The 18,523-nt window shown below is 32.3% G+C and overlaps 2 protein-coding genes across 2 annotated transcripts; both read right to left on the bottom strand.

Moving 5' to 3' along the window:
- Window positions 1-26: 26 nt before the first annotated feature.
- On the bottom strand, window positions 27-8,514 carry LOC129806040 (uncharacterized). Its single transcript, XM_055854354.1, has 4 exons — window positions 8,427-8,514; window positions 5,273-5,518; window positions 3,939-5,053; window positions 27-92 (listed from the first exon to the last, which is right to left on the bottom strand). The coding sequence occupies exons 1-3, from the start codon at window positions 8,449-8,451 to the stop codon at window positions 3,960-3,962; spliced, it is 1,365 nt and encodes a 454-aa protein (XP_055710329.1). The 5' UTR covers window positions 8,452-8,514; the 3' UTR covers window positions 27-92; window positions 3,939-3,959.
- A 3,423-nt stretch (window positions 8,515-11,937) lies between these two features.
- Window positions 11,938-18,523, bottom strand: LOC129806041 (uncharacterized). The gene is made up of 3 exons (XM_055854355.1): window positions 18,412-18,523; window positions 18,088-18,333; window positions 11,938-13,118 (listed from the first exon to the last, which is right to left on the bottom strand). Exons 1-3 carry the CDS (start codon window positions 18,443-18,445, stop codon window positions 12,052-12,054), a joined length of 1,347 nt encoding a protein of 448 aa, XP_055710330.1. The 5' UTR covers window positions 18,446-18,523; the 3' UTR covers window positions 11,938-12,051.

Here is an 18,523-nt window from a genome sequence, read left to right as displayed (position 1 = left end):
TGAAAACATTGAAAGGCTCACGGTGATTTTTTTTGCACACTGTCTTTATTGTCAGCCGGGAACGGGGTAGTCTTTCCGGTGTGATTCCCATCCTAAAAGGAGAAATTTGTAAAGATTTGTCAAAAGTTTCTCAATGTGACAAATTAGTCAAATAGATAAGTATTCAAAGAGTCCCTAAAGGCAATCTAATTTAAATAATTCAATTTCTCTCTTTTCGTATTTAACTTTTTTAGTTTCGAAATTTAGTCAGTAACGCTAAGACGGCGGTGGACGCAAATTTTGGTCCATGACTAGAAGAAGATGGCCAACGATTTAATTTGCATTTTTTCTTAATAAAAAAATAGTTTTATTAAGGGGTTACGTGGGTCACGCAGATTAAAAATAAACGATATTATTACATATTTTTTCAACATAATAAAAACAAATTAATTTGGGCTCTTATGCGCAACGCACAATAAATTTTGTTTTGTTAACATGTTTTTGACTTTTCAATGAGAGTGAATGAAACAGAAATCTAGTTATCTCGTTTTCTCTCATAGGAAATTTTGGAAACATATTTACAAACAAAAGTTATTGTGCGTTGGGCATTAAGCATAATAAAAGTACAACATTTAAACTATATTTTCTGAAATTTTCATGTCAAAATTTGAAAAATTCAGCCGTTGGAACCTGATTTTTGGAAACGGTTTTAGAAAAAACATTATCAGTAGACAAGATTTCTCAGACTATATTTTGAGTAAGACCATCTAATCTGTCTATGTAATAGAACAAGAATATGTAGTAAAGAAAAGAATTATTAAAATAGATATTTTGCTTTAGAAAAAGAAGTTGAACTATTAAAGGTTAACGATATTCGAAAGCTGATAATCCTATTAGCAACTATTTTAATAACTTTTACTTATACTGAAAACATACATTATAAAATATAATAATAATAATATTTTTATCACTTTTTCACTCAAAATAAAATTATAAAAAAGTTGCAAGACAATCCCAAGTATTAAAAAAATCACCTACTCTACAAAGCCTAAAATAAATTCTAGGTACTTTATTTTTAATTGTAAAAAAAAACTTTAGAAAAATGTAAGCCTTATATCACTTATTTAGAAAAAAAGAAAGGATAAAATCAAAGAACGTTAAGACAATGGCCAAAGTCAGGAATAATTCGTCTGAATTTCCAGCCAAGAACACGTCTATCACTGAAATCTAGGAATTTTATCCAAAATCTATAATTATTCTTTTTTAAAAGTGTTTAAAAACATCTGGCCCATATTTAGAACATTAACCACAAACTTGAAAAAACAGTACAAAGGACTTAAAAAAATTGATTTATTTTTTAAATTGCTATTCCTGAATATTTCCCCTTGTCCCAGATATTATATTCTTGATTTAAAAAAAATTTTTCTAGAACTCTTTTCGTTATATTAAATATTTTTTTAATACTGCATAATTTGAATGTGTTACTCGAATCAAGATATTTTTACTTTTAAATTCAGATATTTGAAATTTTTGCTTTTCTAACCTAAACATTTTATTCTCGAATTCAGAATCTTAAGCTTGATTACCAGAATTGTTTTACTCTTAACTTCTGACTTTTTATTACTTTTTCCTTGATATTTCAGTTATATTGTATTTCTTATTCTGGAACTTTTGTTTTTGTATCCAGAATTTTTAGATTAGATTTGAGGTTTTTCTACTTTACTTAAAAAAAAGTTATCTTTCGATAATTAAAAAAGAATAATAGAAAAAACTGAAAAATAGAAATTCTTTGCATCCTTTATTTGAAAATTTTGAATATTCGACTCATCTTAAAAACTGTTCAAGAAATATTTAGTATTAAACCATGGTATAGAAAATGAAAACATTTTAAGATCAAAACTACTTTTGAATGTTTTTATAAGCGATTGTTAAAATAATTATTATAAGAACTTATGTTTGAAATCGGTACCAGCCAAAATCTCGAAGAAACAAAATCTCTAATAGGTGGAAATTTCGAAAACCAATCGCGAAAAGCCAAAATTCCGAAAACCGAAATCTCGAAAAGCCAAAATCCCAAATGTTCAAAATCCTGAAAGTGATGAAATGACAAGGGGGACAATGTGTAAAATAATTTCTTAAAACATAGAACATTTTCCTTTGCCTCCAACAAGAATTCGAACTAGATTTCAAATTTTCAGAATTTTGTATTTCGGAATTTTGGCTTTCGAAATTCTGGTGTTTAGGATTTTGGCCTATTCGCCATTTTGGCTATTCGAAATTTTGACCCTTTAGGAACTTTTACGTAACGGAAATCAACTCATTTGAAATTTTGTTCCTTCGTGATTTTATTCTTCCTGATTTTGGCTTTTTGAGTTTTTTGCTTTCGACATTTTGGCTTTTCGACTTTTCGACTTTGCTTTCGAAATTTTGGCTGGGATTTCGACTGTGACCCGTTTGAAATATTTGTAGAATAATTATTATACATTGTGCAATAAGTCATTATTGCTATAATAATACTAGTTTGATCGGATTAACCCCTATGTACATCATCCTTTATTTCAAAAATACTTATTTGAATTTTCTCCGTTCTATTTATATAAAAATAAAAAGAAAATCAATGGTTCGTTCTTCGGCTAAAAATGCAATACTTCGAAAAGGAGGAAAACCACTGCACTGTAAAAAGGAAACGTAGCTTTTCTTAATAAGTTTTATGGTTTTCCTATCGATTAATAAAAATTCTTGTGGGAAAATGCACTAAGCTATTTTGAACTTGAAGCATATGTTCACTTTTTATAGGGGAGGAGGCATTAATAAGAAGCTAAACTCTTCTGGTTATACTTTTTGTAATGATTTATGTGTTTCACATTAGGAATTCTAAGTAGAACAACCATTAGAAAGATATATTTTTTTTTAAATTTTCCTTAAAAAATATTTTTTTAATAAAGAATTATTTCCATATTAAAATTCAAATAAGATTTTATTGAACGAATAGCTAAGATCTTAATAATCAACATTAAAAATTAATTGAAAAATGTGTCGAAATTACCAATCTGAATAACCTCGTTGTAAACAACGTAAGGATCAATTTTGGAATTTCGGACAAAGTGAAATTCCGGACAAAGTAATTTAGAGTTCGGACAACTATTTTAACTCTTTCCGAATTGTAATGCAGCAAGCAAATTTTACGATTTTGATGAAAATTATCTTAGGTCATTCTGACACCCTTAAGTTAATCGGATTTTTTTGAGTACTTGAGTTCCTAAATGAGATGGAACTAGATAAAAATCAATTAGGGTAAATGTGCCAAATTCCGGCCAGCTTGCAATTTCGGCCACCTTTTTTGTTCCTCGAATTTCCTTGAATTTTTAGTTTATACATACTCTACAGATTATACAATGCAAAAGAATAGCAAAAAATGTAGCTTTGGGAAACTAGATGACGTGAAAAAGGCATTGGAAGAATTCCTGAAGGGCAAGGAACTATGAGAATAAAGGTGGCCGAAATAGGGCACCAAAGCTATGTCTACATTTTTATTCATTTTAAAATGTATTAAGAACGATTTTAGAGTAAATAAAGACGATAAACTGTCTACCAAGTTCTAAGCAACACTCCTTAAGTAGAAGGAAAAATAATCAATTTCTATTAAAGATATTACAAACTTGAGACTTTGGCGCTTGCATGCAACTATGCTGAAATTTGGCACACGTACCCTAAATAATCTCCAGAAAGTAGGGCCGAAGGAACACCTCTTCGACAGGGAACCCCTATTGGCACTTTTTTTCAAAATGTTGAAATTTATTTAATGCATCCAATAAAATCTTAGTAATATAACGTTTTTTCATTAGTCTGAGTTTTTCGATAAGGGTGAATGTTTAAGAATTTCCAAATTGTTTTGTCCGGAATTGTGCGTTACCCAGAAATCCAAAGTTTTCGCTTTAACTCTAAAAACATAAACCAACCTTTTCAAAACAAATTTTCTCCTACGATGGCATTGAAATATCTGCTGTGACTGGCTTAATTGGAACTTCTGGCTTATCCTCTCGATTATACAGAGCCATGTACTGGATGGTAATCAGACCCTTCCTGTGTGTCTGAGGGAAGAAAATGGTGAAAATGATCAGGAGAATTAGGAAGAGTCCGGCAAATGTTCCTCCACTCGCCCATCCCGTAGACACAATGTCTCCTGTCAGGATCATATGAGGATGGCGTTGGAAGAGGAAGATTATGGTGCTGACAACTGTGTGTTCCATAATGTATCCTTTAGCCAGCATCAGCTCAGTCATTCGGATATTTGAGACCTCTAGAATGGCTACATCTGGGCCAAATGACCCAATTCCCAGTGACAAGTACATGAGCCAGAAGGATATTCCCGCCATGCCGTAGTGACCAGTTGTAAGGAGGGGTATCCCAACAATTAAAGCTAAGAAGGCTGCTCCTAGGACCTTCATCACGATCAATTTGTAGTTCAAGAAGGTGGAAGCTATGACCCCAATGATAACTCCTAAAAGTCCGAAGTAGTACATGATGTAGTGGTAGTTGTAGTAAGGGTCGTAGTCCTGGAGGAGGTAGTGAATTGTGAAGTGCGTGAAGTAGAGGAAAATGTGATAGTTGAACGTAATGTTAATTAGTTTGAGTTTTAAAGCCAAGGCACTAATTAGAAATTGTCGTTTGTGGCTAGGCTGTTGGGTGAGAGATGCAGCGTCATTTAATCCAAGGGTTGACTTGAAGTGATCACTGATGTCATTTGCATCCTCAAGTACTGGATCCCGGCATTTTTTGTAATTGTACGCTCCCATGCAATTGAGAAGTTCGTTGAGGAGTAGGACGCAAAGGGCTAGGATGGCTCCAGCTGTAATGATCCATCCTGCTCTGTAGACAATATCCGGACCATTAAATCCTAATTGAGCCGTGCTGTGTACGTATAGGCACATTCCTCCCATATGAACTAAATGGCAGAGTCCTATTCGGGTAACGCGGAAATTGTCATCCTTGGAGCGGAAATGGACGTAACACAGCCCCGTCACATATACCATTCCATGCCCTATCGCTCCAAAGAAGACACCAACAGTGGGATCTAAAATGAAAATAAAGGTCGCCGCATAAATCTTTACCCATTTAAAGCTTTTCTAGTTTTTTTTTGTGTGTTGATAAAATTCCCGCCAAAGTCCACGCTGCGGAAATTTCTTTCAATTTACTGATACCCACAAAAGACTTCACTGCGTCAACGGTAGCTGAAGATGGCTTATCGAGCCCAATTGAAATCAGATAGAGTTCTCAGGGCAAGTAAACTCACCTTCATAGTGAAGGATAAAGGCTAAGCCACATCCTAGGAGAGACACAGATCCAGCTGCAATGAGCAGCATGTGATAAAATCTGACCCGGCCATAAAGGTGCTTAGTACCGGCCATTATAATCGCTGCTAGACCCGCCGAAGCCATGGCTATGATATGTGGTCCCACCAGAACGGGTTCATAGTGCTCCGGCAGCATGTAAATCAGAAAGCCCATCCATGCTCCGCATTGAAGGAAACATAGGCTCACTAAAAGAAAAATAATACGACCCTGACTTAAGTGAAGGTAACAACTAAAGATAAAAACTCACAAAGTCAAGTGCACTAGGTCAATGTTTATAATTTTTTTTGTAAATCTAATTTCAAGGCTATCATTCAGATTTTCTAGGATTTCTTTTGGAGATTACTCATTCTTGAATCAATATTTATATATTTCAAGTACTCTACCGTCTACCTATTTCTGGTTGAAAAATTTTATCAATCAAAGTTATAAATTTTGAGCAATCTTATCTAATCGCGGGGAATTAATCAGATTTAAAGTCAATAAAAGTCCCAGGAGACCTTTCGAAGTAATTAATTAGAAGTTCTACATTGTACTTCCACTGAGTTATCTTTTAAACTTTTCTCAATTACATAACAAAATCTTAGTTTTATTCATCTTCGCATGGAAAAAAAATTTTGGCAAGGAAACAGAAGCATCAGTCGATATTGAATGATAAAAATGTGTAATGATATGCTGAACCCTAATCCGGATTATAGATTTGGCTTTGAGATTACGTAAATCTCGGTTAAATTTTCGAGATAGGAAGGAAATGAGTAATTTTATTTAAAAAGAAATGAGGGAATTGCCAAAGGTTTACCTAAGTGGATTTATTGATTGTTTAAAATTATTTTATTTAATTTAAAGTTATTTCTAAATATTTGAATATTCGGCATTTAAAAAAATAAATTATTTAATATATAATAAATAATAAATAAAAAATAAAACAAAAATGTAAAAATAGTATACCCAATAAATAGAAATATTTTGTATTTTTTTTTAATTCTTTTATTTTCGTTTTGTTTTCTCGGTATCTTTAAATATATTAATCAGGTTTAAGGAATATATGTTTAATTTTGAGACTGATGATTTTTTAAAACTTACGAATAAATTTATCTTGATCTTAATTTTTATTGATTTATTTTAGGTAAATACTGCTTTTCTTATTTATTAAAAAAATAAATAAATTTTCTAATTTATTTACTAAAACCGTTTTATATACAATTCAAAAAATGAAAAAAATAACAAAAATGTAAAAATAAAAGTCAAAAAATAGAAATTTTTTGTATTTTTTATTTTTATTTCTTTTTTTATGTTTTGTCGGTATTTTTAAATATTTTAAACAGTTTTAAGGAATAAATGTTCATTTTTGAGACTGATAATTTTTAAAAACTTACGAATAAATTGGTCTTGATGTTTACTTATTGATTTTTATTGATTTATTTTACGTAAAATATTGCTTTTTCTTATTTATTAAAAAAATAAATTTCCCAATTTACTAACCTGAGCGTTTTTTACTATTAATAAATTAAAGCTTAAGCTTTTTATTGGCTAAGCATGAAAAACATTTTAAAAGAACGAAAAAAATTAAATTTTATTGAAATATCCTTTTTTTAAAGAAAAAATCGGTCTCAAATTTTAGAAAAAAAAATAATTTTTTAAATTTATTTAATAGTCAATACTTTTTACAATGGTTAGTTTAATAAGTAAAATCATTTAAAATTTTGTAATGTTCAGTAAAATATCTATTTTGTTGTTAAATAATTCATATTGGAACAAAAAAAAAACAATTTCTTTAGTGGATTTTCGTCTTTCTTTTTCTCGTTATAAGAATTTTCATTTTTTTTACATTGCTAATTTTTAAAGTCTTTTTTTTAAATAAAAAACTTCAGTTTCTTTTATTTAAACGGTTTTTAATTCAATGTATAGCAGATTATGGAACGGTAATTGAAAAATATCATATTATTATTTCCTTTTTTAAAAATTTTCTGTTCAATTTAAAATTTTTATTTTTCAAAATATTTTTTTTTCAAATTATTTTTATTTGTTGTTTTTTTGTGTTATTTCAAAAACGGCTCCTACGTTTTCTTTTATTTTCGAATATGTTTTAAAGATAGTGAAGGCGAATATTTCGTCCTTGGACACCTATATTCGAAAACCATTTCGATGTCGAATTTGTGAAGATCAAAGTTTAACTACTTTGGAGGGCCTATATTTCAACCGATTTGATTAAAATTGTATTTTTTTATAAGATTTGGAAAGTTTAAACCCCATTGCATCGGACTTAATCGGTAATGGGTACTCGTATAATACCTGTAAATGATGTACCTTTCCCGTATTTACTTTTTTTATTAGTTCAAAAGCTTGCTAGTCATGCTAAAATATTCTAAAACCTAAAACCTACTTTTCTTAAGCTATTTCTTATTTTGAAATGTTTTTTTTTTTAAATTTATCAATCAATTTAACCGGTAATTAATTTTGATTCGTAAATAAACCTGGAGAAAACGATTTTTTCACAAGATTCTGGAAGATTATGAAAGATTTTAATCGGCGTTTAATTAGAATTTTTTCTATTTCAAACGGAAATGTGCTAATAATAATGTTAAACAATTGCAAATGTTAGAACCAAGCTCAAAATCATCAACAAAATATTTTTTTGTCAATAAATTAGGCCAAATGGCATCAAAAATTGTTCAATTATGCAGCATATGGCAAGATCATAAAAAGCAAATGGAAAATTTGTAATTTTCCATTTGCGAAAACGTTCATATGACACTGCAATTAGTTTTTAAACGTTCCAATTTGGTACTTTTTCATCGAAAAATATATTTTACTGAAATTTTTTATATTATTAAAAAAAATACTAAATACTCAATTGCCAAGAGTTTTTATATTGCGACTTTAACCAGAAAACATATCGGGCTTTCGTATTTTGCAATCTTCCTTTGGGTATAATATGCGGTAAATACAGTTCACTATAAATTCTTTGCCAAAGTCCGCCAGGAAAAAAAACCACTCTACACTAAGTTAATCATTAAAAGGAAGAATTTCCACAGCTATATTCTTCACGGAACATTAATTTCCTTCCGATAAATCCTTCCACCAGGATATATTTACCAAATAATTCTGGAAGTACACTCATTTTCACCCATTAACACTTGTATTCACTCTGATGGCACCTCACCAACTGCACAAGTGAAATTCGTCGTAAGTAAAGCGTTTCTTAATTAATACACCTTTCTTGGTCGATAAGGAAACACACATTAAAGAACGAAAGAGAGTCAATCCTGCAGGATTAGGCTTATCGAGAAGAGAAAAAAATCACCGAGCTTTCTCAGGGGTGACCAACAGTATCGCAATGATAAATGATAGATGTCGGTCATGTTTGCAATGATATTCTTATCACTCGAGTATAAAAAAATCCAAGTAATTTATTGGTATGTAAAAAAAATATTGGGACTCTTTAACACTTGTGCAAGATCTTATCTAAATCCTGTAATTTGCATGCTATTAGTATTTGACCTCTTGATTATATTCTACTTATAGATAATTTTAGGCCACGCTTCATTAAAGATTTTTTAACCTATTGATTATTGTGATTGTAGAATTTCTATTCAAAGTATATTATGGCACTGTAACATCCTCCATGTGATATTTTATTTATCATCTTATCACAATTTTCAAACGACAGTCTGCAATAAATTCCCTCAAATAAAATATAGGCCACGCCCCTTTCTGCTAGTAAACATGAAATATTCATTTTGAATCTCACGAGATTCAGAAGATCAAATAAGATCCATCTTTTAAGAGGTTTGTTTCGAACAATTAAAGGAATAAAGGATTAGGATTGGTGGATTACAGCCATCGACTTGGGTTGACATGTATCGAATAGGTCGTACGCTCTACAATTTATTAATTTTTTAATTAAAATTTATAAATTTATTAAAATTCTTAAATTACTTTGTGATATTTTGCAAATACAGTACGTCTTGGTTGATTTGTTTTATAAAATCCATTATCATTTAAATTGCAAAAAATCTCAAATACGTGACTTATGACTATCTCATGTGAGATGAAGTGGAAATGTAACGGAGACAGAATCGCATTTTCGAAAAATCTCTCCTGAGATTCGAACGCAAGTTGTCGTATGACATCGCCAGATTATTACAGAATTCTCTAACGATATGACAAATTCTCGTGATGAAATCGAAAATAGGACGACATTAAAGCCTAATGAGCATCGATTGGCCATTGCTAGGAGTTCCATAAAGTTCTTAGTAACTGATATGACTGATTCTCGATTAATTTTTCCGAATTTACCACATAAACATTTGAAATTTGTCATATGACATTGTCATATTGTTATAGAATTCCCCTACTGGTCAGGGATTTATCTCTTAAGGTCTCTCCACACTAGGAGGATTTTTTAAAACCCTTTTTTTTAAAGAAAATTTCCCCTATGATTGTATTGAGAAACGTAAAATTTAAAAAGGGCAATTTCTGACGTAAGTTTCTTCTAGTGTTAGGCGCCATTATACAGAAGATTTCCGTGAAGTGAAGCCCTATCCAATTGCAAAAGTAGGACATTCTTCTTAAAAAAGAAACATTTCAGATTAACTTTAAAGGAAATAATTCCCTTAATTGCATTCTTTCCAGTTTGTAATCTAGAATGCAAATGGTCCCTCTTTTAGCAGTGTTTTATATTTAGTGAATTCCTTATGCATTATTCTCCTGAAGTATATGCTTAAATGTTAATTTCTTTGAAAGGACCGAATTGAGGAAACCTGGAAATTATCACTGCATTGGACCCTTTTTGGGATCACTGCAGTACCCAATAAGCAAAATAGTTGCCTTATAGAACCAAGACTTTCACGAGTCTGGGGCACTCAAAGGATCAAGTAGTAGAGCACTCGCTCTATGATGCAAGTGTCCCAGGTTCGAATCCCCTTTAGATCACCACGGTCACCACGAATTTTTCTGGCGTTAAAGGTGTTCGGATCGCATCTAGTGAGCTTCACTGCACTTGATTCCACGGGCATGGGGCCGACAACCTCCCATTTATTATTTTTATTATTATTATAGAACAAAGACTTTCACGAGTCTTTAAATGTTCTTTTAAAAGGCTTATAATGAGACTTTTTATTGAAATTCTTGTAGAAGCTCTTAAGCCCCAGAGTGGTTCATAAAGCACTACTACACTTTCTGTAATCGCATTGACGGAATCAAGAGCGCTATAAGCAGATTATAAGAATTTTGGTTATATAGCGCTTTACTTTAAAGAATTCTATAGGATTATTTTAAGAAAAAGAAATGCTTTTTGGGTAGTCCTTGGTAGAAAAATCAGAAAATGTGAGTGGCAGAATGTGGAAATGTGGAAATTGCACTTATCGCGCGATCAGTCCTAATAAACGCTTTGATTACGCGATTAGTCTCTAAGATCGCTTTGATAGCACGATCAGTCTACCGAACCTCGGTGATCGGCACCGAAAGTAAGCGTTAGTGGGAGATCCGTTCACCTTGAGTAAATATGTATGGTCAGCGAGTGAACCATGAGTATCAGATCCGCAGATCGCACCGATTAGTTTCCAAGATCGCGGTGAACGCGCCAGTTAGTCTGTAAAATCGCACTGATCGCGCGATCAGTCTCCAAGAACGCTTTAATCACGCGATTAGTCTCTAAGATCACTTTGATCGCGCAATCAGTCTCTAGAAGCGCGCTGATCAGCACCAAAAGTAAGCGTTAGTGGCAAACCCGTTCACCCTGGGTAAATAATTTTAACCAGAGAGTGAAGCGTGAGTAGTAGATCCGCAGATCGCGTCAATCAGAATTACATTTTCGAAAAGATCGTCGTGAATGCGCCGGTAAGTCTGTAAAATCGCGTTGATCGTGCTATCAAAAATGTTCTGATCGCATGAACAGTCTCCGAGATAGCCCTGATCGCGCGTCAGTCTTCAGGATCGAGCTAATTGACACCCAAAGTAAATCATGAGTGGCAAACCTGTCTATCGCTTTTTTCCGCTAATGTTTCAGGAAATGGATAAAATTGAGCACTTGAATATTAATATTATTATTAATAATATTCATAATAATAAATAGTATGCAATGATATGGAAAATCCTATTAAAATAGGTAAATTTTATAGGGGGCGTGGCTAAATAAACTAAACATGTGGTTAAATTTTCGAACGTAACAAGTCACAACTGGTTACTGTATATTTCGTTTGTCGATCGCCTGGTCAGTTGGAAATTTATCCATGACTAAAACCAATTATCTCGTACAACACTCCACATTGTATTAATCCGAGACACTTTCACTTTTTTAAGCAGAGTGGGGCAAAAAAATCTTTATAATATTTTGACAGGAACCAGTCAAAAACTTATCTAGTTACGCTAGTGGATTTGTAGGGCAAGGTCGAGGGATAATGGGGAAAAAAGAGATTTTCTAGAAGATGATATTACTTGTCACTGTGAGGAGGTATAGACTACCTTACTTTTACGTGTTTGTCGTTGATTGCAATGCAATCGACAGTGGGCGTGGCTTATATTTTAAAGGCGGAGCCTTAAGCCAGAACTCCAAACGAAACAATGCATAACTTTGAATATCACGAAATCACAACTTCAGCTGCCTGTATTTCTTTTAGGATGAGGCGTGGCCTAAATTATTTATAGGTGGAACTTACAAATGTGGTCAAATACAAACACCTTGCAAAATACAGTTCCCTTAAATTTAATTCTCGCCGAATTATTTAGTAGTCTCGGAGATTGAATCAATTGGTTGAGGATCTGGATCAGGTCCGAAGAGAACCAACCGCTGAATGTCCAGAATGGATTTCTTCGTAGTGGCGGGATATTTGAGAAATTGCAGGGAAAGGAGAAGGATGAGACAGATAGGTCCGAATATGGCAAAATTTGTCCAGTAGGATGCCACAAGATTGTCAAAGAGCATGACTTTTGGATGTTGATGCCACAGAAAGAGCGTTATTGTGGTCATCATGGATTCTACGCAGTATCCTAGGCTCAGCATTAATTCCGAGTACCGGATATCTGTGAATTCCATGATGGAGACATCGGGGCAGAGGGCTGCCTGACCCAGGTGCATGAAGAAGAACCAGAATCCAACAGCGGCAAAGGAATATTTTTCAGCAGTCATCAAAGAAAAGCCAATGATCATTGGTAGGATCAGGGAGAATTTCTGATTCATGTAGATGAACCTGATGCTGAATTTGAGGCATGTCAGCAGGGATAGGATCATTCCGACTACTGCAAAGTAGAACATCATAAATTCCAGATGGTTCTCGCGGCCCAGGAGGTTCTCCACGGCGATATTTGTGAAGAAAATGAGAGGAATGTGCGTTAGCATGGCATTCGTTATCTTCATGCTAACACTTAGGATTGTTAGTTTGAGCTGATAGCTAGTATTTGGAGTATCATGGGGAGTCTCAGCATCTACGCCAATGGCCGACTGGAAGTTATCTCGCCTCATATTTGCCTCCTTAACGCTCCCATCCAAGCATTCACGGTAGTTATAGACATCCTTGAGGTGAAGGATCTCATTTGTGACCAAGGCGACAATCGCAAGCAATCCCTCCAACAGGATTATCCATCCTGCAGCTAACTTCAGCGAATCCTTGAATACTTGAGCACCCAAATGAGCCATTAATGCCATTCCCAGGATATTCATTAAGTGACATCCTCCCATCCTGATCACTCTCTTTCCGTCTGAAGATGATCTGAAGTGGATGTAGGACAGTCCAGTGATGTAAACGATACCATGCCCCAGTCCACCGAAGTATATTCCAGGCCAGGAATCTACAACAAAATTATCAGATACAGATACCAAATTTATTTACACGAAAAACACGAAAATTCGATGGTATTTGTATGTGGATTAGCTACACTTTTTGTACATAAACTGATAAATTGTCGCCCAATAACTAAGACCGCCAAATTGCCATTTAATTTGTACATACATTTAACATTGAATTATTGTGGGAGATTAAGTACCTTTTTGCCTCTGCACAAGATAAACAAAAACGTGAGTAATATTTTTTTCTTATCTTATTAGAATACGATCAAAAACACAAAACGTTACACTGCAAAATTGAAAAATGTTTTTATTTTTGAAAGAGTGATAATATTATTTAATTTTTGTGGTTTTTTAATATTAATAAATATCACAAAAATTCCCCTTATTTTTTTCTGAACAGAAATATAATTTTCCCAAGGGGGAGGGTTATGTTATGAAATTAAAATTGATTTTTTCAAATGTGCATTATTAAATTTTCATATTGTATTTTTAAAAATATATATATTATATTACATTGTACAATAAAAAGAATTATAAAATAATAATCATAGGTTCATTTCAACACTTCGTTTATGGTAGTAACCGTTGTAACGATCAATTTTCTTTTTTTTTTGTAGCTTACATTGATATTAATCAACAGTCAAATTATTTAGAGAATGTCGCAATAAATTCTCTAACAATCCGTAAAGAATCGAGATTCATTTGATCCAGAGGTGAGCAAAAACCGTTTGAAACCGAACAAACGTCAAATGAAAATTGTACGTCAGTTGTCAAAACGCTACCTGGACAAACTTATTTTCAAGTTTATTCGGTTTCAAACGGTTATTGCTCGCTTCTGACAGATGTAGATTTATCGACAGTATCGGTTCGATAGTACTGAAAAATTATCGTCCCACCCTTGTTTTAATCTTAACCCTCTAACGGTGTTTTCTTTAATATGCGAAGAAAAGTTCTAAAACAATGTTTTCTAGGATAATTATGATCCAATAAAGTCGAAAAAACCATTCATTCTTCATTATCTTCTTTAGTTTAGGCGCTAGGTGAGAAAATATAAAAATTTTTTGAAACTCTTTTTGCTTCTAAAATTCACATTTTTACTTTTTTCAAATTTTTTAAATAAAATATACAAAGTAGAATGACATCTTTCAGTAAAAAATAAATTTATTTTAGTCAGATAACTTCAAATCGGTATTTCTATGGAAATTGGAAATGAGTTTTTTTGCACTAATATTTTTTTGTTGCTTCTTCTCTGACCTGTCACACAAAATTGGGAATAGCATCAAAACGAAGAGTCAAAATGAGTTCAAACTTTCAAGAGATGTTTATAAGACTATTACCGAGGACACTATAGCACTTTTAAATAAATAAAACTTTTATTGTCGCTGTAAATGTGATTTTTGTGAAGACCGCCTGGAGGCGGTCTTACCCGTTAGAGGGTTAAATACCCCGATAGACCGAATACTTCGTTTATACAGGCTTCAGACTTGAGATTTGTGGCTTAGGCTTAAGTCATAGTCTGAATATATCGGATTGTGGCGAAGCCCTAAAATTTTGAGACTTAGCTAAGTCCTCGTTGAAACTAATGTTTAGTACTTTGTTAGTGACTTATCGATGATGACGCACCCTTGAAGTGACACAATGAAATATAAAATCTGTCATTTCAGAAATGAGAAAAAATTACATGCGTATTGAGGTACTGTTTTATGATGTTTTGAACGAAAAAGGGATACCAAAAAAGCACAAATTGAAATTTGTCCCCCATACTCGGAAGAGAAATAATTTTGTGCATAAACGTTTGAAAATTCATTTTGTTTATCCTTTTGGAAATGTCGTTTCTGAGCACTAAATCTTAATTTAGGTCTGAAAAGGTTTCTGGCTTTCTGGCTCATCGTCAGTCACCAACAAAGTCATCGTAGCGAGGAACTGACATAAAAACTCAGGTCTGAAAAGCCAGCTTTACCCTCTTACATGTAAATTTAAAAAATTGATAAATTATAATGATTAATAAGGAAACTCAATGAAAATATTTTTCTGATGAAATTAAAGGCGTAATATCTCAATATTGCAGTATAAGGCGCATAATCTAAGCTTTTTGCTTTATTTTTTAACTTTAAGGGCAGAATCACATTGACAGTAAAATGCTCACCGTCACCGTCAAAGCCCTCACCGTATTTCGTTGATTTACGCATTTTCATTGCAATTCTTATGCAAATTTTCCTTTACGATATTACCTTGTCTCGTACTCGGTAGCACTAAGGTGAAAATAGTATAAGAAAATTGAATAAATAAAGCGAAAATGCGATAAACGGTAAGCAAAAAAAACTGTAGGATTTTTTTGCTACAGTTTTTCGTACAGTTTTTTTACTCACTGTTTATCGCATTTTCGTTTTATTTCTTCAATTTTCTTATATTATTTTCACTTAGTGCCACCGAGTATGAGATAATGTAATACGGTAATTAAGAATTTGCGTAAAAATTACAATGAAAATGCGTAAATCAACGAAATACGGTGAGGGCTTTGACGGTGACGGTGAGCATTTTACTGTCAATGTGATTCTGCCCTAAATCATCATTTTTCTAATTCTTCGTGAATGTTTGTTTTTAAAAAAATCTTTTATTACGATTAAAATGTTGCCGATGAATAACAGATCTAATGCGTTCTTTTTAGTTTTATGATTTATTTTATTAACATTTGTTATTAAAGAAGTAAGTTATTCCTAATTTCTATTTCATCCGCTAACGGTTTTACTACTGTCTGTATTTTTTTCTGACAATATTTTAATAAAATTTAATTAAATATTTTTTAAATACACATGTTTTGAGTTATTGGAAATATATACTTCACGGTAAGCATTGACTTTAGTTTTGAGATCGAGATCAAAATCAATATCAGGAAAATTTCAATATTTTGTAATTCTGAAATCAATAAATCAAGATCGAAATGTCAAATCTGTCAAATACCTTGAAATCAATAAATAAAAACCGTGTGGGTCATTACCCCATAGCAAAATTCCGCAAAAATTCCAATGGAAAACTTGCGTCCAAATGGCTAAATTCGCTGGAATTTGACGCTAAAATTCCACTAAGTTTTCCTATGGAATTTAAAGCCGGAAATTCCATGGAAATCATAGTGCTCCATGGAATTTACTAGTACGACATGCTGAAATTCCAGCGTTAAATTCCGCGGTATTCCGCGGAAGATTTATATGGAAACTCACACGTGAAACGTCCGCGGGATAAGCTGGATAAAACATATGGAAATTTCCACTATCTTTCCATAGTGTTTTATATGGATTTTTCCACTAGTTTTCTGAAATGTCAAACAAATAAAATGGTGTTGCGACAACTTTTAGAATTTGTTTCCAAACCTTCCGCAAACATTTCTAGTGATTCATGTGGCAATTATAATATAATTAATTATGCGATGCTGCGTTCCGTGTAGATAATAATGAAGTGATTACATTAAATAGGTCGCCAAACTAAAATAATGCTGTTTTTACGTTAATTAATATATATTTTAGGAAAAAATTTTTTTTTAATAAAATATTTTTTTATTGCTCAAAGTGTCAATTCGTTATTGCTGGTTTATAAAAACATATTATAATCCTCGTAATCTTTGCCGTTTCTATAAAATTCGGAAGTAAAATCATGAGGTGCATGTGACAGCTTCATTTTTTCTCCATTTTATTTTGGTGGAAAAATCCACATAAATTCCACGAGCATTTCCATGGATGTATTCTATAGAAAAAATCCAGCTTAAATCCATTAAATTTTCCTTGGAACCTATTATGGAAAATTCCTATGGAATTTTTTAAGGAAAAATAGTGGAAAATTCCAAGGAATTTTTCGCTTGTTATTCCTATTCCGCTTTCTTTTGCAATGGGGTATAGAACCAACATTTCAAGATTTCGAAACGTCAAATTTGTTGTTGTTTTCTTTGTAATAACTTCAATGAGCTCTCGAAAATCTTTTCATACGGAATTCATTTTCAATGATGTTTTTTTTTTATAAAAGAGTGTTCAAAAAAGAATAATGTACTTAAAACACATTTTTTCTTGTTCTTTGGCTTTCATACGATTTTTTATTTCGCCCGGTAACCTAGATAAAACGGTTTTTGCTGTTTCTTTTAGTACTTAATTAAGCGACTATAGCTTCTATTATAATCGATTTAATTCTTTATAAAAGAAAAGTTATTTAGTAAAAAAAACATTTTTTGCTTATATTTTTTTCCAAACTTACAATTTTTTTTGGGACAGAAAGGGAATACGTCAAATGCTTTAGGGAATAATTTTAAGTTTTTCAATGGTTAAAAATTAAAAGTTAATTGTGAAAGTAGGCTTACTTTTTTTTATTTTCCGGTTTTTTAAAATTGTTTTTGAATTTAAATTTAATAAAAAATTGAAACTCAGTTTAATTTGGACATTTTGATAACTTAAAAATTATTAAAATATGGGAACTGTCGATACAAAATCGTAAGTCGAGGAAAATGCTCATGCTACGATCCCAAGCTTAAATAATAAATTTTAAAATCTAGGCAATTTTTTGTAGTTTTTAAAATATTCGTGTAATGAGTACCAAAATTAAGAAATGTTTTTTTGAAATAATCTTGAAGATTTTAACATGAAAATTATTATTAACAAATATAAGAATTCTGGTTAAAGTTTTGATTTTCCAAAGCATAACGTAACCCTCCCCCTTTAATAATTTATACATAGATATCGCGGAAAATTAAATATGAGAAAATCCGGCGTCATTAACGAAATGAGAAATTACCAGTGATTACTCAAAAAATCTGTTTTTGTTTGTTTGCACAGTTTTGTACAAGTTTCGGCTTAAAATATTTATTTAAAATGATTCGTGGAAAATTCTCAATACTATTCGGCACGATGTCTGTTTAATAACATTCTCTGTGACAACACTGATGGACTAAATGAACGTTAATTAAGAGTTAATGATATGGCAAAAACCTACCTAATGGTCGGATTACGAGGATCAGAGAGCAAATGGTAAAAAGAGCTGTTCCAAGTCCCAGCAGAAAAAAATGCACAAATTTAATTCTGTGATATTTTAGGCGCAAATGAGTCAGGAAGAGTCCTGTGAGTCCTGCACTTGCCATCCCACAAACCTGTGGGCCAACCAGAAGGTGTGAGTAGTCCTCAGTGGGCAGACTAAGCATAAAGATGAGCCAAGAACCACATTGCATATAGCATAAACTGGCTAAAATGAGATTTTTTTTGTTGGACATTGCATTAGTGCACAATTTAAATGAATAATTCACAGGGATGATATGGATACCAAAGAGTTCAGGAAGAATTTCCACAAAAGTCATCTTGAATGTATAAAGTTTTTTTTCCTAACTTTTCCCACTTCTCACTCTCTCGAGAGATTTGAACTGCTTCCCACTTGA

The sequence above is a fragment of the Phlebotomus papatasi genome, chromosome 3 (genome assembly GCF_024763615.1).
Source record: "Phlebotomus papatasi isolate M1 chromosome 3, Ppap_2.1, whole genome shotgun sequence".
In the NCBI taxonomy this organism is placed as follows: Eukaryota; Metazoa; Arthropoda; class Insecta; order Diptera; family Psychodidae; genus Phlebotomus; species Phlebotomus papatasi.
Note: the sequence above shows the minus strand (reverse complement) of the source record. Positions and strands in the feature narration are given on the sequence as shown.